General features: G+C 35.0%; 1 protein-coding gene and 1 pseudogene across 1 annotated transcript; both read left to right on the plus strand.

Annotated features, from left to right (window-relative positions):
* The first annotated feature begins 3,676 nt into the window (after positions 1 to 3,676).
* LOC109082183 lies at positions 3,677 to 6,164 on the plus strand (annotated as a pseudogene).
* A 7,949-nt stretch (positions 6,165 to 14,113) lies between these two features.
* LOC109082175 (interferon-induced protein 44-like) lies at positions 14,114 to 17,133 on the plus strand. The gene is made up of 7 exons (XM_019097093.2): positions 14,114 to 14,274; positions 14,664 to 14,697; positions 15,596 to 15,800; positions 15,906 to 16,052; positions 16,147 to 16,318; positions 16,616 to 16,716; positions 16,822 to 17,133. Exons 1-7 carry the CDS (start codon positions 14,211 to 14,213, stop codon positions 16,990 to 16,992), a joined length of 894 nt encoding a protein of 297 aa, XP_018952638.1. The 5' UTR covers positions 14,114 to 14,210; the 3' UTR covers positions 16,993 to 17,133.
* The last annotated feature ends 6,413 nt before the right edge of the window (positions 17,134 to 23,546 follow it).

The following is a 23,546-nucleotide window of genomic DNA, read 5'->3' on the forward strand; positions in this document are numbered from 1 at the left end:
TTTTACTGCCACGACTTTCTCTTTCACCACCAATTTTATTTTGATTCTGATAAAGATGTATTCCTCTTTTCTCCTCATTCCATTGTACTTGCCATTTGCCTTTTATAGCCATTCTACAAACCCGATTCCAAAAAAGTTGGGACACTGTACAATTTGTGAATAAAAACAGAATGCGATGATGGAAGTTTCAAATTTCAATATTTTATTCAGAATACAACATAGATGACATATCAAATGTTTAAACTGAGAAAATGTATAATTTTAAGGGAAAAATAAGTTGATTTTAAATTTCATGGCATCAACACATCTCAAAAAATTTGGGACAAGGCCATGTTTACCAGTGTGTGGCATCCCCTCTTCTTTTTATAACATTCTGCAAACGTCTGGGGACTGAGGAGACAAGTTGCTCAAGTTTAGGAATAGTAATGTTGTCCCATTCTTGTCTAATACAGGCTTCTAGTTGCTCAACTGTCTTAGGTCTTCTTTGTCGCATCTTCCTCTTTAAGATGAGCCAAATGTTTTCTATGGGTGAAAGATCCGGACTGCAGCAGTGCAGTGGATGCACAGGCTAATAAAATGCGAACTAGCAATCTGAAACAATGGCCTCAGCACCCGAAGAGGTAGGGATAAGGTAACCTGACGTCCCGTTTTTCCTGGGAGTCACAATTCGTTGTCGATTAACTTTAAAGTTGGTGAAGGCGGGATAGGTGGAATCATGCTGATAGAAGTGTTCTCTCTCGCGCGTGCGTGCACACTCTACTTCCTCAGTTCTCATATACAACGCGCGATCAGTTCTCAGCACTCAAATATACACACAGCAGTCCATATATATATTATATATAATATATATATATATATATATATATATATATTATTTTTATAAGTTGCTCCTTTTTCACTACTGTTAAAGGGATAGTTCACCCAAAAATGAGAATTGTCATAATTTATTCAAGTTTTTCCAAATTCAGTCCTTGATTCAAATTTCTCATAAGCTTAATTGATTTGGTCGAAAGAGAGAAGAATTAATGATTATTGTCGTTTAAAGACTACATATAAAATAAATTTTGGTAACTACAGTTACTACAGTGGCTAAAATTATTGACTCAAAGACTAAAATGTGACTAAGGCCACGTCCACACGGAGACGGAGCTTACCCCAATCCGATCTTTTTTTTCCTCGTCTCAAGAAATATCCGCGTCCACACGAAACCGCTAAATGATGTAGTATACATGCCAGACCAGTATGTGGCGCTGTAATTCTGCCACAGAGATACACTAAAAACGGAGAAGAAGACTTTTGGACTATGCTCATAAACCTTGCACGTGGTACACAAACGAACATGGAACAATACATTTATTAATCTGTGTTAATGTTAGTTAATAAAAAGACAATCGTTCAGTGTTTGTTCATGTTTTTGTTGCTGTTACGTGACGTAGAGGTGTCTGACTGGGGGGAGACGTGGGCTGATGACGTCATCGTTTCAGAAAATATACGGATTAGCCGTCCAGACGAAAACGCTAAGGCGGCGTTTTCAGATTTATCCACTTTGGGACCCGGTTTCACCTTATGAAAACGCCGGATCCGTGTGGACGAAACGCCTATCCGATAAAAAATTTGTGCGTATTCACAGAAACGCGTCTCCGTGTGGACGGGGCCTAAGACTATTAAGCATTTTCATCTCAAAATAAAGAGTAAGACTAAATCAGAAATGCCTGCCAAAATTAACACTGATCTGACCCAGTGGTAAAATATAAAAAATAGCAAAGGCCCAAGAACGGAATCCTGGGGGATGCCTTGTTTCAGGGGGGCAGTAGGGGATCTAAAATCCCGAGCAGAGATGTAAAACTGTCTATCACATAGGTATGAGGAGAGCCAGGAAAGAGCAGTACCAGATATACCCACAGCTGAAAGACAAGAGATAAGCAAATCATGAGAGATGGTATCGAAGGCAGAGCTGAGATCAAGTAGCAGAAGAAAAGACAGAGAGCCAGTGTCGCAAGAGAGTAATAAATCATTCACTACCTTTACAAGGGCAGTTTCAGTACTATGTTGCGGACAAAAGCCAGACTGGAATGGGTCAAAGAGATTATTTGCCACTAGGAAAGACTGAAGCTGGGAAGCTACGTTACTCTCCAATAATAAGTTCTATCATGACAACCATGCAACATGAGCCAATCAGCTTGTGGCAAGTAGATTAACCCTGTGAATAATATCAGTTTGTGTTAGAGATCATATCAATATCAGTTTGCGTTAGAGATCCATTAGCCTTTGCCACTCTACAGTTTCACAACAGAACTTGGTATTTATTATTAAAGCAAATCAAATAAATGGAAAGTGAAAAGAGCATTGAGATGTATGTGCTGTCATAATGTTTCTGAGGTCATTGATACAACCCAGGCTCTCATCAATGAATGGAAATAAAAAAGTAAACAGCAGAAGTCATTATTTTAAGGAAATGCAAAGTAAAAGCTATATTGGTGCAAATATATTATTTAATACAACTTTAGTTGAACTTCAGCACTGCTTTTGCACAACTAAAATGCATTTTAAGTATACCAATTTATAGTGTGCCACAAATATATTTAGTTATACTAAAGTGCATACGATTAATTGTACTTAAGTATACTAGTTTTTTCACTAAGGTCAATATGTTATTTTTTATTTTGTGAGCCCATCTGGATTTGTTGATGATTTAATGAGCTGCATGGGAAGTCAAGACAAATTTAGGCTTTACATCCAAATCCCTTTCAGTTTCTATTTACAGTAAATGCAGCCTCATCTTGTAAACTTGTTATGAACAGCTTCTGTTTACAGGAAATGTACTCTGATCATGTAAATGTAAGAAGTTTGTGTTTCTGATTCTGCTAAATGCAGCTTTTATGGTTCACCTATAATTCTACAGTGTGAAAACAAAACAAACAAAAACAGATTTAACTTTACAAATTTATGAAAATTGAAATAAAAAAAAATTACAAAGAAACAGTAAGTAACAATGAATATATATATATATATATATATATATATATATATATATATATATATATATATATATATATATATATATATATATATATATATATACTGTATATACATTGTATAGGTCTAACAGCAGAAAATCACATAATATTAGTACGATGTGTTAATATTTAATATTTATGTTAGTCAGTATTTTGATTAAACTGCAGTTAAAATGTTTGTAGTACAAAACCAAAATGTAAAGTTCTACTAACTTAAAGAGACTGTAGATCCAAAAATCTCAATCTCAAGTTGCCCCAAACCTGTATGAATTTCTTGTGTCATGCTGTGGGGGCGTTTTTTATTTTTTTATTTTTTGAACAGCAGGGACTGAACACAACAAAATACAGACATATCCTGTTCAGGGAATGTAGGACTTCAAACTGGGCATAAGGTTTACTTTAAGTAAATAGACCCAAAGCAAACAGGCTTATGGATGACTATATGCTTTGGTTTTAACTTTATTATGGGGTATGGAGTGTAGACTGAAGAGGGAAAAAATAATGTAAAGCATGTTAGCATAAGGCTGCAACACACACAAAACAAGTGCACTGTATGTCATTTAAAACAAATTTTTGTGCCTAATGGAGACATCAAAGCATGCAAACTTTACATAAGGCTTGCAAAAATGAAAGTAAAATTGAAACTGATACAAATATACAACGGTTCTGGTGTGGGTCTGATTTTAGTAGCTTCAGCTGAGACAAATCAGCTGTGTTCCAGGATAGAGCTGATATAAATATATTGAAGAGAAAAAAAATGGGATCATCAGAGTCAACACCGGTGCAATGGCTATCATCACCACCACCACCAAATCCAGGTTAGAGGATCTTTCTACCACATGTTTTATTTTTAAATATCTATACACACATATATATTCAGACAGACATGCTATTCTATAAATGTTGTTAACTGCTATATATGACCTACATATATTTCCAAAGAACTTGATCAACCATGGAGGACATTTGACTGGGGGTAAGTTACATATACTGTATAAGAATAATAATAATAAAGAAAATACACAATAAAATAAAATAAAAAAATAACATGGTGATAAAAAATCCAATAATGAACGTGCAAGAATTATTCATTATTATAAGAATTATGAATGTGCAAACAATCTATTTAGAGATGAAGAATGTATTGTTCAGGTGCATAGCTTGAGGGGGAAAATAATTGTTTTCATGTGGATCATTTAGATATAAGTTAGGTATGTGCAGGATGATGATTCTCTGTATTGTTACTTCTAGTGGGAAATAAGTGGTACATAATTTCAATAAACTAAGCAAAGTATGGTGATATTCTATTCCAGACATAGCCAATATGACTCAATTGTGCCACATAACAAAACATCTGTGTTCTATTTTAACAGACAGAAGAAATACCTAAAAGAAAAGCTGGAAAACTTCTCTCCGAGTCATCCAGATGTAAAGGACATCAAGATTCTGGTAGCTGGACCAATTGGAGGAGGAAAGTCCAGCTTTATTAATTCAGTTGATAGCGCCTTTCAAGGACGGATCTCCTCTAGAGCACTAGTTTATTCTTATGCTAGTGGTCAGATTTTATCTCAAAACGTAGGTATTTGCCACCTATAGCTGCATGTCTTTTACAAAAGACCCAGAAATGTCCAGTTGACCCACACTTGGGCGTTGTAAGCATTTTGGCTAATTGTATGAGGATTTCTTCAAAACGGTTCACAAACATGTTTGGTCATGATTTACAGCTCAAAGGATTCTCCATCAGAAGTGGGGGAAAAACATTGCCCTTCATCTTCAAGGACACCATGGGCTTGGAATCTCCTGTATCGGCAGGGCCGCAAACAGAAGACATCATCAATGCTGTGTTTGGCCACGTGAAGGATGGCTATAAAGTAACAAACCTATACATTAATTGAAATAACAGATTTGTATGTGTGTAATATATCTGCTGTTTAAAACATTTTGCTGAATTTCCAAACTTAGTTCAATGAAGGGCAGGCACTCACTTATAAGGATCAGCATTTCAACTGACCCCAACCTCTCCGACCAGTCTTTCTGCCTGGTTTACGTTATAGCTGCGGATACAGTCCAATACACAGATGATTGTCTTCTTGACAAGCTGAAGATCATCCGCCAGAGAATCAGTGAAAAGGGTAAAATTGCCCCCCTAAATGATTTTCACTCATGAACTCACATACATTACATTACATTACATTGGAGAGAGGAGTCCGTATAATGATAGTGGGTTGGGTTTGTGTGACATGTTTTGTCATTGTGTAAGTGGACAACATCACATACAATGTTGCAAGAAAAGAGCAAGTTGCATTTTAATGGCAAGTACAAAAAGGGCATGATGTAACTCTCAAGCTTGATTATTTACATTGCCCATGGCCCAGTATCTGGATCATTTATGTAGCCTAGATCTATACACCTTTCAACAAATGCTGCCACACATTTGCTCAATTTTGAGAAAAATATTTAACTTTTACACTGCCTTTACATTTCCTGTAGGGATTCCTCAAGTGATTGTCATGACTAAAGTGGATGAAGTATGTCCGCTGGTCAAAAAAGATCTGAGGAAGATGTTCACTAGCAAGAAAATCAAGGAGAAGGTGTGTTATATCATTCAAAGACATACATGTGACACTTGCTGTGACTTTTTAATAATAGCCCATTGATGATCTGATTAATAGCCATGTCTATTTTTCTGATTTTCTTATTTTCTCACATTCTGTTTCTGTCCAGATGGAGTTGTGCAGTGCTAAAGTAGGTGTGCCACTGACAAACATATTCCCTGTGAAGAACTACCACAATGAGATCAACACAGATGATGACATTGACGTCCTGTTACTAAAGGCTCTTGAACAGATTGTTCAGCTTGCTAATGATAGATTGGAGGATACTGACAGCTACTGACAAAAATAATTTCTGCATTTCCCAGTATAGCTTTCTAATAAACCTGTCTTTGCTCACCATGAATATTGTAGGCTGTGTGACAAATTGCTTATGTTTCTCTAAGGTAAGATGCTTTGGATAAAAGCACCTGTTAAATGCATAAATATAATCTTAAATTCAGGATTCAGAATCTAGCTGTGAGTATCATAGTCTTTGGCTTTGACCAGCATGTGCATCTTATTTCAGCAGATAAACTTCAGTGTTGCAAAATGAGTCTTTGAATGAACCTCTATTCCAGTGGCTACTGTGATTTCCCAGGTATATATGGCACAGACTAGTAGCCCACAGTAATAGTCAAACAGCAGCATATGGGTCAACTGCAAATTAGGATGTCTGAGATAAAGAAAAAGAAAAAGTTGCATTGAAAATGTATTTGTGTTCACTGTATTAATTTACAGGTGCATCTCGATAAATTAGAATGTCATGGAAAAGTTAATTTATTCCAGTAATTCAACTCAAATTGTGAAACTTGTGTATTAAATAAATTCAATGCACACAGACTGAAGTCTTTGGTTCTTTTAATTGTGATGATTTGGGCTCACATTTAACAAAAACCAACCAATTCACTATCTCAACAAATTAGAATACTTCATAAGACCAATAAAAAAAAAAAAAAAAAAACATTTTTAGTGAATTGTTGGCCCACTGGAGAGTATGTTCATTTACTGTACATGTACTCAATACTTGGTGTGGGCAGGTGCCAAATCCTGGTGGAAAATGAAATCAGCATCTTTAGAAAGCTGGTCAGCAAAAGGAAGCATGAAGTGCTCCAAAAAATTTTGGTAAACGGATGCAGTGACTTTGGTTTTCAAAAAACACAATGGACCAACACCAGCAGATGACATTGCACCCCAAATCATTACAGACTGTGGAAACGTAATACTGGACTTCAAGCAACTTGGGCTATGAGCTTCTCCACCCTTCCTCCAGACTCTAGGAACTTGGTTTCCAAATGAAATACAAAACTTTCGCGCATCTGAAAAGAGGACTTTGGACCACTGGGCAACAGTCCAGTTCTTCTTCTCCTTAGCCCAGGTAAGACACCTCAGGAGTGGCTTAACAAGAGGAATATGACAACTGTAGCCAAATTCCTTGACACGTCGTTGTGGTTGTGGTTCTTGATGCCTTGACCCCAGCCTCAGTCCATTCCTTGTGAAGTTCACTCAAATTCTTGAATTGATTTTGCTTGACAATCCTCGTAAGGCTTCAGTTCTCTCAGTTGGTTGTGCATCTTTTTCTTCCACACTTTTTCCTTCCACTCAACTTCCTGTTAACATGCTTGGATACAGCACTCTGTGATCAGCCAGCTTCTTTGGCAATGAATGTTTGTGGCTTACCCTCCTTGTGAAGGTTGTCAATGATTGTCTTCTGGACAACTGTCAGATCAGCAGTCTTCCCCATGATTGTGTAGCCTAGTGAACCAAACTGAGAGACTGTTTTGAAGGCTCAGGAAACTTTTGCAGGTGTTTTGAGTTGATTAACTACTTCAGTCTGTGTGCACTGAATTTATTTAATACACGAGTTTCACAATTTGAGTTGAATTACTGAAATAAATTAACTTTTCCACAACATTCTAATTTATTGAGAAGCACCTGTATGTGGGTCAGTTATACATACTTTTCAACAAACACTGCCACAAATTAGCTCAATTTTCTTTAGGAAAAAAATAAATAAATAATAAATTCTTATAGGACCTTTACAGTTTCTCTGCATTTGCTGTAGGGATTCCTTAAGTGGTTGTCATGACTCCACATGGATAAAGCATGTGGACTCATCAAAAATGATCTAAGGAAGATCTACAGTAGCAAGAAGATCAAGGAGAATGTACTGTACAGTATATGATTCATCTACAAACATACATGTGACACTTAACCTACTGTAATATATTACCCATGTTGATCTGATTTTGTGTAATAGCCATGTCTAATTTCCCAGCCTGCTCTCATTTATATCAGCTTCTGATCTAACATTCTGTTTCTGTCCAGATGCAGTGCCAAAGTGGATGTGCCACTGACAAACATCTTCCTAGTGAAGAACTACCATGATGAGATTGACACGGAGGATGACATTGATGTTCTGATACTAAAGGCACTTGAACAGATTGTTCAACTTGCTGATGATAGATTGAAGGATAGTGAAAGTTACTGACAAAAATGTCCAAAATTTGATTTAAACCTGGAAATTAACAGAAAGATTCAGAAAAAAAATAAGAAAAGCAAAGTTGTAAAATCAAGAAAAAACAAATTCTGCACAATTCTGCACAATTTTAGCTCACTAAATATGAGCATCTTCCCCTCATTAATAACATTAAAACTATTAAATTACTATATAAATATGGGAATAATGCAGTGACTGACTAAATCCTATTTAATTGTTTGTTGCATAGAGGTGGAGTTCAGCCAGGGTATCTGGAGCAATGTGAACAATCTGAATCTGAATTAAAATGTAATTCACCAAATATCTTGAAACTCATGTTGAAACTTTTCAATTTTCTTCTTCTTTGCATTTCACCTCTGCTGTAGCTTGTTTCCCAGTCTTTTATTTTAATAAATCTGACTTACTTCACTATGAATATGATTTTTATTTTTATTTTTTTAATGTAAGACACGTTGAAAAAAGTGCTTGCTAAATTTATTGATGTAACATGCAATTTTCTGATGATGTTGTCATTGTAAAGAAACACAATGAAATTTTAAATGTAATGCGTTTCATTTAATGATGCGACTTTCCACCAGCCTTCTCTTTCAACATAACACAATCTCCTTTTCCTGCTACACATTCCAGACAATTTTCTATATTAGTATTTTCATTGTTTTAAGTAATTTTAAGTGTTGTCCCCAATCAACAGAAATTATTAAATTTAGCTCATCAAATCAAGTTTACGCTGGAGTTTGAAGAACCACAGTATTAAGAGTTAAGTGCATCAACTGATGTGTTGAAATACACTGACGTATTAATGCTTTTTCTCTCTCAAGAGTAAGGATCCAGCTTTAATAAAATATTTAATAAATGATAAACATGTAGTCCAAAAATATACACTGAACTAGGACACTAATACAAACTGGCACTGTTAATCTTATGTTCTGTTACACTGTAAACCTGCTAACTTTGAACATTAATTTTTAGGAATATTTTAGAGGAACTCATCTTATTGTATATCAACAAATCTAACAATTTTCTGCCAAAATGTAATTTTATGCATATCAAATTTTGCATGGCATAAATGTTTGATTTCCTGTGTATTAAAATTACTCAGATATAAATGTTTAAACAATCATCAATGTCAGCTTCACAAATACACTGGTTTACTCCCCATTTGTGGTTGAACATCTGCAAATTATTTACCAACTTGTAACAACTATGCTTAATGCAAGATTTTATTAACCCCTTTAAAATTTAAATAACATCAATTGAGCCCCTATCATTCAATTTACTTTTTCTTGACAATCATATAGCCATCTTAGCTTGCCCAAATAGATAATTTAATAAAACATTACTTTCCCTTCTACTTCTACTGTACTTGGGCCATAAATAAACATTGCAGGTGTAAAAACCTCCCCAAGTGTTTCACACCACTCCTCCAATTTATAAAATAATGGCTGTAACCAGGGCTGGACTGGGAAAAAAAAAAAAAAAATCGGCCCTGGCATTTTTTGATCCGGGCCGCCCACCACCACTTTGATATATATATATATATATATATATATATATATATATATATATATATATATATATATATATATATATATATATATATATATATATATACATATACACATACACTCACCAGTCAAAAGTTTGCTCACCAAGCCTGCATTTATTTAATCCAAAATACAGCAAAAGCAGTAATATTGTAAAATATTTTTACTATGATAAATACATGATTCAAACCTGAATACATCATAAAATTTAAATAAATACTGCGATGATCCTTCAGAAATCATTCAAATATTCTGATTTGCTTCTCAAAAAACATTTATTATTATTATTATTATTATTATTATTATTATTATTATTATTATTATTATTATTATTATTATTATTATTATTGTGTTAAAACAGCTGATTAGAATTTTTTCAGGTTTCTTTGTTGAATAGAAAGTTCAGAAGAATAGCATTTAACTGAAATATATTTCTATCTATATTGACTCCAGTCTTTTATATGTATAATGTTACAAATGCTATATATTTCAGAAAATGCTGATCTTTAGATCTTTCTATTGGATCTTTCTTACTGTTTAAATAATATTGACTGGTAGTGTAAGTATGTAGCCTATGTATCACACTCATATCACATCTTGTTTTGGATAAGAATAAAACATCTGGTCCGACAATATAGATTTTTTTTTTAATCTAGCTTTATTCGCATTGGCCCATGGAAACCTCTGTGAATACACTGTCTGTACTTGGCCAAAAAATCGTGGGGGAAAAATGTACATTTTAAAATACGTTTGAAAAAGTGTTTCCGTATTCTACATTCATGGTGCACACACACATTAGGATAGGTTAGATGCCTGCCTCCACTGAGAGTCCTTATCAAGCACTTTACAGATTCAACCACTCTCTTCTTCTCCTTCTGCCTGGCACTTTGGCTTGCATCACTCACCGCAGAGCAAGCCTGTTCTTGATAAAGCTGCTGTGAAAACATGGGAAAAGCCAACGAGGAAGAAGTTGGGGTGAAGGATCTTTATATATGCGGAGCAAAATACTTAATCGCTCCGTCTAGAGCATTGTGATTGGATGTTTACACTGTCAATACAGGAGACAAACCAATGGGCCACTGGCTGCTCACTGTCCCTACGTGATGTTCCTCTGCAAAAAAATAAATAAAAAACCTTCTGTTGGCCTCTTAGGTGCATCGGCCCACCGGGAGAATGCTTGGTATGCCCGATTACCAATCCAGCCCTGGCTGTAACCTCACACAGTTAAAAAAAAACAAAAAAAAACAAAACAAAGCCCAACCCTCCCCTGCCTGTGGGTCAGGATGTTTTCTGTGACTGTTTGTGGCTATTATGCACAATCCTCCACTGCAAATCCACAGTTCTTTTCTCAATAGGAGGTTTGTTCAGGGTCCTCCAGCAGCCTTTGGGGGAGGTACTTAACCCAAAGATCTCTTGCCATTGATCTTTCGTCTATCGGCAAAACGCTATCTAAAATCAAATTTAAAGTTGAAATAAAAGTATAAAATAAAGTATGGCAAAAGAGTAGTAGGACTATATCTGAATTCATAGTATTTGAAAAACAGTAGGCGAAAAGTAACTGCACCACAACCATTTGTACTATATATAAATTTACTTCCTGTTTTGCACACTATTTTTGTCACATACTTTCAGGCACAAGGAAACCCCATCCAGAAACACGAGCTCCTTATAACAAATCAATGTACTCGGGCAGCATTTCCCGGAAAAAGAAACTGAAAGTCAGTTGGATGTGAAGGCTAAATTTAACTTGACTTTAAACATTCATTCCCCCTTTAAGAAAAGATTATCTGAACATCTATATCCTGAAAGACTTGTATATACCTAAACTGAAATACTTATAAACCCTGAGTTTACACGTAGTTTTCATATTACACGCTATAGGATATATCACATAATAAATTAAGGATACAAAGAGAAGATCAATCAATCAATCAAAAAGAAAAAAGAATTTGGCATATAGTCCACAACTACACATCCACTAGCCTGTTTTTTGAGGTTGGATTGCACCACCGAGTTTGAGACACAGACAAACATAAGTGCTAATAAACAAAATGTTACTACTGTTTCTCTTCTATTGATTAGTAGTTTTTAAAAAGAGGAATTTCTAATATATTTGGATCCGATGTGTCTCGCGAGATCTGACTGTCTAGCGAGAACGTGACAATATTCTTGCCCAGACCATTTAAATATATTTGCATTACACTGGATCTTTCACCAGTGGTGGTATGTAAGATAATTCATGTTCACATCAGGCAAGTGGACGCATGATAAGTAGTAAAATTACACAGTGTAGTCTTTATCCAGTCACAGAATTCACAGTTTAACGTGGAATGTCACGGAATTTGTCAAACATTGAATTAATTAATCAGTTAATCAATCAAAAGTAGTTTATTACACTTAAATCAAATCACGATATGTATCTGTAAATATAAAGCCGCAAAAGTTTACATATGAATCCTGCAAGTTCTGTGTGTCTCTATTAATGAATGGCGCAGATGGGCGGTTTCATTTACTACACACAGAAGCGTGCCTGACTCTCGCGGTGATTTCAGCGTCTGTCGTCTCAATAAATTAGGACAGAAACACATGAACAACATCTCCAAAACTTATGAAATGAGCTTTTTACCATTTGGTTTGAGTAAAACTAGCGTCATATCACATACACAGAACTGTAAAGGTATTCGCGGCAACCCATCAAAATAAAAGTCCGGTAATATTTTTCAGTAGAATAGACATAGCCTACTAGCTACTTCTACTACAACTAAAATGAAACAAACTTTATTTTTTAAAGATTAATCACACATTACATTTCTTCCATGTTTTTAATTTAAATAGGAAATCCCCTTTGTTTGCCAAAAAATTAAGTTTGCTTAATTTTTAGTAATTAAAAGATAAATTATATATTAAATGAATGTTTCATGCCTTCATTTGATAACCAGAACAATGTAAATAAACAACACAGAATTTCTGAGGGGGGAAAAAATTCATAAAGCTACTTTAAGAAAAAAAATAATAAATAAATTAAGATGTTTATACATTCAAATAATTAGACATGCTAAAACACAGAATTTGGTAACAATAAAAAAAAAATAAACATATAGTGAGAAAAAAATAAAACATTTCATATTTCCCTAAGCGTATTTTTTGTTAAACTTTTAATTAATTGATGTGAAAATGTATACGTTTCATGATTTTAATTAATTAGACATGTTTTTTAATGAATACAATTTAATTTAACCATAAAAAAGGAGAATTCTAAAAAATTTAATGAAAAAAAAAAACATTACAGAACAATTAAAATGGTAAAAAAAAAAAAAGAATTTGGAAAAAAATAAAACAAAACTTAGGAAAAAATAAAATGGATTTCATAGGGCCCTAACTATACTGCACCCCCCAGTATGGGAAACACTGCTTTATTCTTTTAAATAGATACATTAATAGTGTTTATTATATATATATATATATATATATATATATATATATATATATATATATATATATATATATATATATATAAATTTAAATATATGGAACATTATTAAAAAAATTAACATAATTATTATTATTATTATTATTATTATTAAAGTGGAAATCAGTTTACTAAATAATAAACTTGACTGATTGCTTCACTTCCACTTTAAAGGGATATTTGTGTACTTTATTATTTATTTTTATTTATACTGTTTATAATTTTTGTGCAATTACTTGCCTGTCAGCTGAGTTTGTGGCAAAACCTGTAGTGTTTACATGTTGTTTATCACTTCAAAAAACACATTAAAAAATATTCTAAAATCCATAAAGTACTAGTTGATTTAAAAATGCACCTACATTTTTATGCATTTTGTGTTTTTCAGTTGAATAAAAGACTATTTTTCCCTATATATTTCATCATTGAGGATTTCTTTACAAAAGTCTGAAAATCTAGTCTCGTCTCATTCTCATGAACCCAGTCTCGAGTCTCATCTCTTCTCGTGGGATAAGTGTCTCGTCACACCAATAATAATGAGACATGAAAAGTCCCAAAGCAAGGTATTTGTATCATTTATTAGAGGATTTCTGTTATGGGCCTATATTGTAAAAGCCTACTTTTGCTTTTTCTTTGTTTGTTTGTTTTCTGTTTATATCCCTATATATCATGTGATATGCTGCATAGAGAGTGTGAAATTAAATTGAGTTTAATCTCAGTCTTTCTATGTAAGTCTTTGTGTTATGAAAGGCTTTTTGTTGTTGTTCAAAAAGCATTTGAATAAAAAAAAGTAATAATAATTTTTTAAAAATGATTTAAAAAAAATAAATAAAAAAAAATAGCCTTTACATCCAACTGACTTTCAGTTTCTTTTTCCGGGAAATGCAGCCCAAGTTTATGGACTTGTTATGAAGAGCTCCTGTTTCTGGATCGGGGTTTCATTGTGTGTGTATGTTTGTGACAAATATAGCATGCAAAACTGAAAGTAAATTAATATATAAAACAGCTGTGGCGCAGACTTGATTGCTTTGAGTTAGATACAAGTCAACTGTGTTCCAGAAAAGAGCTGATATAAACATAAGAAAAAACGACATGGGATTGTTTTTCACAAAACCAGATGAAAAACTAATGCAGCAGTGGCAGCAACAACCAAAAGGTGAGTGATTCCTTCTTCCATATGATTTTATTATTATTTGTTTGTTTGTTTATTTTTGGTAACACTTTTTTTAAAGTCCAATTCTCACTATTAACTATAGTTGCTTATTAGCATGCATACTACAAGCATATTGGTAGTTTATTATTAGCCTATTTATTAGGTGAATGTTAATTCCTTATTCTGTATGACAATAGTACAGATCCCTTAATCCCCCCAATTCCTAAACTTAACAACTACCTTACTAACTGTTAATAAGCAGCAAATTAGTTCAAAGTGAATATGTGTTCCCTATGCTAAAGGTTTTTTTTTTTTTTTTTTTTTTTTTACTATTTATAAACAAATCATACATGCACACACCAAACGTAATTTACCCATATGTTTTTTCACAGAACTGGATAAACCATGGAGGGATTTTTCCTGGGGGTAAGTTACATGTACATAAACGATGGATCAGTTCAGAATATTGATCTCTGCAGAATATTGATCTGTGCAAATATAAACTAAGAATTGTATTTCCTTATAAAATACACATCTCTCTATGCAATATCTCATATATCTAGCTAATTTATCAACTAATTATTTGTTTCTTAATAAGGACCACAATTTGTTATATAATAGCTGGATGCTGTCTAAATATTGATAAATGTAGAGTTTATTTGCAAAAACAGATAACTCTGTTTTTTTTTTTTTGTTTATTTTTTTTTTTTTTTTCAAAAATCATGTTTTTATTATGTTATCATGTTTTCATTGTGCTTTATTGTGTTAGTTAGCTGTTTTTTTTTTAGCTTAATTAAAATAACCCGACTGCAATTTGATTGAAATTAATTGGAATGCACAATGAAAAAGCATTATTCCTGAGAACTGTTAAAAATGGAGTTATCTGTTTTTGCAAATGAACACTTTAAATATTTAAAAGTATATCGTCTAGTGAAGAATAAAGAATGCTTATACAGCAGGTACTTCAGCCATCTATGGCCATTATTGTCATAACATAATTTTGACCTGACATTGTTATTTTTCCTTTTTCACCAAATATAACAGTCTGGCCCAAATACATGACAGATTCTCATATTTTCTTTATTTCAACTTATAGAAGTGTAGATATTTACTGTGGTCAAATTCCAAAAAGTGCATATTTGCTTATATAAACAATGGTGAAATAAAGAAATGTACACAATTCAGGGCTAAATTATCTAAAACCTCAGTGCACAAAAGTGTATTGTAGTTATAAGCTATTCCAAATAAGACTCCATTGTGCCACATACTGTACTGTGTAATAAATCAGCTTTCACTGATGTTATATAGTTCACTGTTTTGACAGACAAAAAGAAGCCTTAAAAGAAAACCTGAAAAACTTCTCTATGAGTCATCCAGATGTAAACCATGTCAAGATTCTGGTAGCTGGACAAATTGGAGCAGGAAAGTCCAGCTTTATTAACTCAGTCGATAGTGCCTTTCAAGGACGGATCACCTCTAGAGCACTAGTTAATGCATCTGATGGTTACAGTCATAGTTTCACACAAATAGTAAGTCTGCAATCCTTCACACTCTTGTGCCCTGAAAGCATTTTAGCTAATCGTATGAGGATTTCTTCAAAACTGTTAACAAATATATTTGGTCTTGATTTGTAGCTCAAAGGATTCTCCATCAGAAGTGGGGGAAAAAAATTGCCCTTTGTCTTCAAGGACATCATGGGCTTGGAACCTGATGTATTGGCTGGGTCGCAAACAGAAGATATCATTAATGCTTTGTATGGACATGTCAAGGATGGCTATAAAGTAATAAAGCACTACATTAATTGTGAAAATGACATTTAAATATATGTGTGTTCTATGTGACATTAAACATATTTTGCTGAATTTCCAATCTTAGTTCAACCAGGAGCAGGCACTCAGGTATAATGATCAACAATACAACTGTGAGCCCAACCTCTCGGACCAGTGTTTCTGCCTGGTTTACGTTATAGCTGCGGATACAGTCCAATTCACAGATGATCGTCTTATTGACAAGTTGAGGATCATCCGCCAGAGAATCAGTGAAAAGGGTAAAACTGACATTACATATAAGAGTGGGTGTTTAGTGAGATTGGTTTGTGTGATACTTTTTTTTCCCTCCAGTGCATAAGTGGACAACAGATTGCATTTTAATGCCAAGTGCATTAAGGCGCAAGTCTCAGCATTTCCAATTGATTGTTTACAGTATATTAAGATCTAGAAAATGTATGTGGTTCAATTATGTGGATATAAACATGCCTTTCAACAAACGCTTCCGTAGATTTGAGAGAGAGAGAAAAAAAAAAACTTGTTATAGAACCTCCACTCTGTCTGTGCATTTGCTGTAGGGATTCCTCAAGTGATTGTCATGACTAAAGTGGATGAAGCATGTCCTCAGGTCAAAAATGATCTTAGGAAGATCTACAAAAGCAAAAAGATCAAAGAGAAGGTATGTGATATAATAAATATATACTTTTGCATATTCCACACGTTGATCAGGTTTTGTCTAATAGCTATGCACAATTTTCTGACCTAACATTCTGTTCCTGTCCAGATGGAGTTGTGCAGTGCCAAAGTAGGTGTGCCAATGAGTCAGATCTTCCCAGTGAAGAACTACCATAATGAGATTGACACAAACGATGACACTGATGTTCTGATACTAAAAGCAGTTGAACAGATTGTTCAGATTGCCAATGATAGATTGGAAGACAGTGAAATCTACTGACAATAAATAAATAAATAAATAATATAAAAATTATCATAAAATAATTAATGCATTTAGAGTGGGTCTTTGAAGGTCATTCAGAAATTTAAACATGGAAATGAATAGCAAGATTCAGGAAAAAATAGAAAGTTATGTAAAATCTAAAAAAAAAAAAAAAAAAGATTCTGCAGTATTTTTGCACACATTAAGATACTAATAAAATATAAGCATTTTTTACGAACATTTAACAGCATTAAAACTATTCAATAACTGCCTGTAAATTACTGTAGTGTAGTAACTGAATACATCCTATGCAATGCTGAATTGTTTGTCTGTCTCATTCAGAGGTTGAAAGAGTACAAAAATATTCTACTCAAGTAAAAGTACCATTACATTAATGAAATTTTACTTAAGTACAAGTAAAATTACCAGTCTAAAAATCTACTCAAGTAAAATTAAAAAGTAGCTCATTTAAAATTTACTCAGAGTAAAAATTACTTAGTTACATTTTAACAGTGGGAGGGAGGCAAAAATGGGACCAAGTGTGTCAAACTCAGTTCCTGGAGGCCCACAGTCCTGCACAGTTTAGATATAACCCTAATTAAACACACCTGATCCAGCTAATCTAATCATTTGGGCTTATTTGAAAACTACATGATATGTGTGCTGGAGCAGGGTTAGAACTAAACTCTGCAGGCTACGGCCCTCCAGTAACTGAGTTTGACACCTCTGGGATAGGCCTGTTAATCTCAAACTAGTTGTTTTTAATTAAAGGAATCAGTAATTTAGAATAATAAGACATTTGGGCTGTAACCAGGCAAATCTGTATCAACAAACTCATCTTTTCAATGCAGAGGAAATGCAGAAGCTTAATCGGATGTGGCATTTAGACCGTTTAGTGCAGGACAAGAATGCATTTAACCTGCAGTTACAAATGCATGAATAATGTTTTGATATACAAGACATAAAATGTTGAATTCTCATTTGAAATTATAAGAAATTAATTATTAAAAAAAAAAAAAAAAAAAAAAAAAAAAAAAAAAAAATCAAAAGATACTTTAAATGTGAAATTAAAATGGGCAGTATGTGTCAGCAAGTCACTGTTAATAAGTGAGTCATTGTGGTTGATCGAGTTCATTATTGAAGATGAATCGCCTTTGATAATGAACTCGATATAGCGTAGCTTCTCAGTGAACTACGGCTCTGTGTATTAACTGCAGCTCCATTTGAAAGCAGGTGATGGGGATTTACCGCTAATCATGGAACCGGCTTTACTGACGAGATGCGCATGATCATATCGTTCGATATATTGTCCAGCCCTAGTACATGGTGGTCATAAAGGGATGGACATGGTCAGAAACAATGCTCAGGTAGGCCGTGGCATTTAAACGATGCCCAATTGGCACTAAGGGGCCTAAAGTGTGCCAAGAAAACATCCCCCACACCATTACACCACCACCAGCCTGCACAGTGGTAACAAGGCATGATGGCTCCATGTTCTCATCCTGTTTACACCAAATTCTGACTCTACCATCTGAATGTCTCAACAGAAATCGAGACTCATCAGACCAGGCAACATTTTTCCAGTCTTCAACTGTCCAATTTTGGTGAGCTCGTGCAAATTGTAGCCTCTTTTTCCTATTTGTAATGGAGATGAGTGGTACCCGGTGGGGTCTTCTGCTGTTGTAGCCCATCCGCCTCAAGGTTGTGCATGTGGTGGCTTCACAAATGCTTTGCTGCATACCTCGGTTGTAAAGAGTGGTTATTTCAGTCAAAGTTGGTCTTCTATCAGCTTGAATCAGTCGGCCCATTCTCCTCTGACCTCTAGCATCAACAAGGCATTTTCGCCCCCACAGGACTGCCGCATACTGGATGTTTTTCCCTTTTCACACCATTCTTTGTAAACCCTAGAAATGGTTGTGTGTGTAAATCCCAGTAACTGAGCAGATTGTGAAATACTCAGACCGGCCAGTCTGGCACCAACAACCATGCCACGCTCAAAATTGCTTAAATCACCTTTCTTTCCCATTCTGACATTCAGTTTGGAGTTCAGGAGATTGTCTTGACCAGGACCACACCCCTAAATGCATTGAAGCAACTGCCATGTGATTGGTTGATTAGATAATTGCATTAATGAGAAATTGAACAGGTGTTCCTAATAATCCTTTAGGTGAGTGTATATCACACACTCCGCACCACTGGCTATTTTAGCTAATTTGTGCAATACCTCTTGCTAAAATGTCAAAGCTTCATTTTAACCACCAATGCAACGATGCAGTTATTTAGTTTACCTCTACATGCTTGCGAAGGGTTGATATCTTGTCGAGATTTTATAACCTGCTAGTTTGGTCTCCCTAGGTAAGCACAGCTTACACTGCATAATAAAGCATAAATATGGCCAGGGGTTCAATTCATTTCCTTCGAGTTCAGCTTCAGAATATGAAGGGGTTTAGTTTTCAGCGTTGTCTGCACCACTAACACCTGTTTTGTCCGTCTGCATCTTTCTTGTGATTTTAGCGCCAGTTTGCTCTGCTGCCCATTATTTACTGCAGGAGTTTCCAGGGAGCTAATTTTTATTTATTTATTTATTTATTTTACTCAGTAATTAATGTGTTTTTAAATGTAGCGAAGTACAATACTTCAAACAAAATATACTTAAGTAAAAGTAAAATTACAGATTTTAAAAATTACTTTAAAAAGTAGAAGTACACAAAAAAGCTTCTCAATTACAGTAACGCGAGTAAATGTAATTCATTACTTTCCACCTATATTACTTTCCACCATATATGGTCTCATTAATACATGTGTTTATCCTGTCCCCAGTACAAAGGATTAGGATATGTGAAGCAATTCAAAAAAGTGTATTTCACCAACTTGATTCTCTTCTTTGCATTTCACCTCTGCTGTAGCTTATTTACCTGTCTAGTATTTTAATTTAGCTTTCTTCACTATGAGTATGTCACGCACTGCTACTGTGAGGGAGCGCGGAGCGAGGAATGAGGAGATGTTGAATACTTCAACAAGGAGACTTTAAGCAAGTTTTTCCTTCTTCCGTTTTTAAAAAAAATCTCCATCCACATGAAAACGCAAACACATGCTATGATGCACTGTCAAGATCATGCCAAGCCAACAGGTGGTGATATAATCTCAACCATAAAGCCATGTTGGCCAATCAGAAGCCTGAAAAAGTTTCTAGTAGGTGGAGATAACCGCGCTGGCTCCGACATCACAAGCCAAAAACGCCGGTTTCGCTGTCTATACCAGTGGTTCCCTATCCTGGTCCTGGAGAACCCCCAATACTGCACACTTTTGGTGTCTCTCTTATCTGACACACACATTTGAGGTCTTGGAGCAGTGGTCTCCAACCCTGCTCCTGGAGAGCTACCGTCCTACAGATTGCAGCTCCAACCCTAATCAAACACACCTGAACAAGCTATTCAAGGTGTTCAGGGCTACTTCATAGTTACAGACAGGTGTGTTTGGAGCAGGGTTGGAACTGAAGTCTGCAGGTCGGTAGCTCTCCAGGAGCAGGGTTGGAGAACCCTGTCTTGGAGTCTTCACTAATGAGCTGATGAGTTGAATCAGGTGTGTTTGAATAGGGAGACATCTAAAATGTGCAGTGTTGGGGGTTCTCCAGGACCAGGATTGGGAACCACTGGTCTACACGATAACACTGCAACTGGAGTTTTTGAAAATCTTCACCCTGGCAGGCGTTTTCAAAAATATTCAGTTTCAGTGACCTGGAACTGCATTTGCATGTGGACGAACAGCCAAACCATGTAGAAAAAGCTGCGGTTTTAAAAATAACCATGTTCATGTGGACAGGGCCTAATTTACATCCAAAGAAAACCAGGAACACACACGTAGTAATAAAGATGACATTCAAAACCGGACAGAGAACTCAAAACAGGAAAGACTTTAAATACACATGGACTAGAGGAGGGACACAATGAGGAACACCTGAAACCAATGAACATAATCAAACACGAGGGAAAACTGGGTCATGGAGCATGTGGGGGAGAAGAACACAACACAAGACAGGAACAGAGTCTGATGCTATGCTAGGATCTTGATTGATTTTGTGGCTTATACGTCATTATTATTAACATTTCACCAAAATCATGCTCATGTGGAGTTACAAGGTTTGTGGCTATTTAGTAATGATTTATGCAAATAATAATAATAATAATAATATAAAAAAAAAGTGTGCTTGTGACCATGATTCATATACACAGTTGATTCAGTGTGCTCAATTTTACTGAAGTGTAGTAAAATAAAATGGAAATATTTAGATTTCTTTGGGAAGAACCAATAAATAATGTGATATGCAAATAGCACTATAGTATGGTAGACACTAGCTGGCAGGTGCTGGATGCTATGAAAGAGATGTGATGTTGATGGTGGGCAATACAGGTGCTGTAACACCGCAGGATGGGCTCTTTCAGACCCCAAAATGGCATTATTTCAAAGCAGCACAAGGCAAGCAATGGAGTTCAGGTAAATATAGACTCAGAGAAGAGCTGCCATCACAGAACACAAACACATTGTAAAACACATGATCCAATGAATTAAACAGATCTGCAAGGAGGTGAATGTGTAACTCCAAAACACTATATTCCAAGTCTTCTATTTCCAAAAAGTAGTTTTATGCTGAGAACATTTTGACCTCCACCCATTATGATCATGACAGATGACCTCTGAAACAATTGGAGAGCTCATACATTTTCTTTTACTTTCCAATCTATTATTTAAAGTGAGACTGAATGTTAGACCTGCTTGTATAAATACAGCCTCTGATGAGAGCTACCATCACGTCTATACATCCCAAGAGAACAAGTCAGTAGTAGCTCTGTGATTCTTCTTATTACATTGTTCAATTTAAAAAGCTTTGTGTCTTTCTGCAGTGTGGTGCAAGGTCATTTTTCAGAAACTAAAACTAAAACTAAGACAAAAACGATTGTTAAAAAAAACTACGGAAGAGGATTAGGGCCTAGCATTAATAAAAAAATAAAACCATCTCGAGATTAAAGTCGTTAAATTTCAAGAAAAAAGTCGATATAAAATGTTGAGATTAAACTCATTAAATTTCGATTGCTTAATGAGTGATTAATAATAATGTATTAATTAGGGGTAGGCAGGTTATAGGGAGGGCTTTGTTGTCCAAATAAGTCAGCGTCTATTTAAAAATTTCAATAAATAAAATCATTGTTATTAAAATCAGTTATTAAGATTCAAGATTCAAAGATTTTTATTTGTCACACACATGGTTATATGGAGAGCATATGACCAGCAGTGAAATGTAAGTCAGGTCCGCTCCATGGAAAGTGCAATTATTAAAGAATACAAACACAGGAAAATTATATAAAAAATATGGTATGGAAAAAGTAAGATAAAAAATAAGAATAAAATAAAATGTGCAGGACAGTTTACTGTAGACTTAATAAATGTTAAGATGAACAGGAATGTACAAGAGGAGAATGTGCAAACAGGTTGTACAGGGTAATAACATAGCAGCAATAGAGGTAAAAAAGTAAATAAATAAAAATACAAATTATAGAAATTGTTGTGTGCAAGTGTCAGTGTCAGTATATTACAGTAAGTATCTTACTGATAATTCAGTGAAGTCATGTAGAAGTTAAGAGACTGTGTTTGAGTTTAGGAGCCTGGTGGCCTGGGGGAAGAAGCTTCTCCTAAGTCTCTTAGTTTACCAGGGTGATTTGTGTCCTTAATGATTTTAACAGCTCTGCTTTTGCAGCGTTTGAGGTAGATGTCCTGCAGAGAGGGGAGGGCAGACCCTGAGATGTGCTCAGCTAAGCGCACAACTCTCTGCAGGGCTTTTGACTGGAGCTGTTTCCATACCACACTGAGATACACTGAGTCAATCTATTTCTATGGCCCCTGAATAGAATGTTTTCAGGATTGCTGGTGAGAGCCTGAATTTTCTCAGCTGTCACAGATGGTACAGTCTGGCTTTCTTAACCTGAGTTTGAATGTGGGTAGTCCAGGTCAGGTCCTCGGAGATGTTTACACCAAGGTACTTGAAGCTGCTCATCCTCTCCACAGGGGTCCCACTGATCTTAAGAGGAGTATAGGGCTGCTGCTGTCTCTTACTGAAGTCCACAATCAGTTCTTTAGTTTTACTCACATTCATAGAGAGACAATTGTCCTGGCACCATGATGTGAGTTTCTCTACCTCATCCAAGTATGCGGCTTCATTATTGTTGGAAATGAGGCCCAGAACCACAGTATCATCAGCAAATTTGATAATTGATGTGGAGCTGTGGGAAGACACGCAGTCGTGTGTGTAGAGTGTATTATTGCATCTTGTTAATGTACAACAATACTGAGGTGCAAATAGTATCTGCCACTATTTATAAGTAAAAAGCATCTAATTAGCTACCATTTACACTTATTGCAAAGATCTGATACTTTTACATAACTGGTTACTGGTCGGATTGCACCACTGAGTTTGAGACACAGACAAACATAAGTGCTAATAAATAATTTTTTACTACTGTTTCTCTTCTATTGATTAGTAGTTTTTAAAAAGGAATTTCTAATGTATTTGGAGACAT

This window comes from Cyprinus carpio, chromosome B1 (genome assembly GCF_018340385.1).
Source record: "Cyprinus carpio isolate SPL01 chromosome B1, ASM1834038v1, whole genome shotgun sequence".
Classification (NCBI taxonomy): domain Eukaryota; kingdom Metazoa; phylum Chordata; class Actinopteri; order Cypriniformes; family Cyprinidae; genus Cyprinus; species Cyprinus carpio.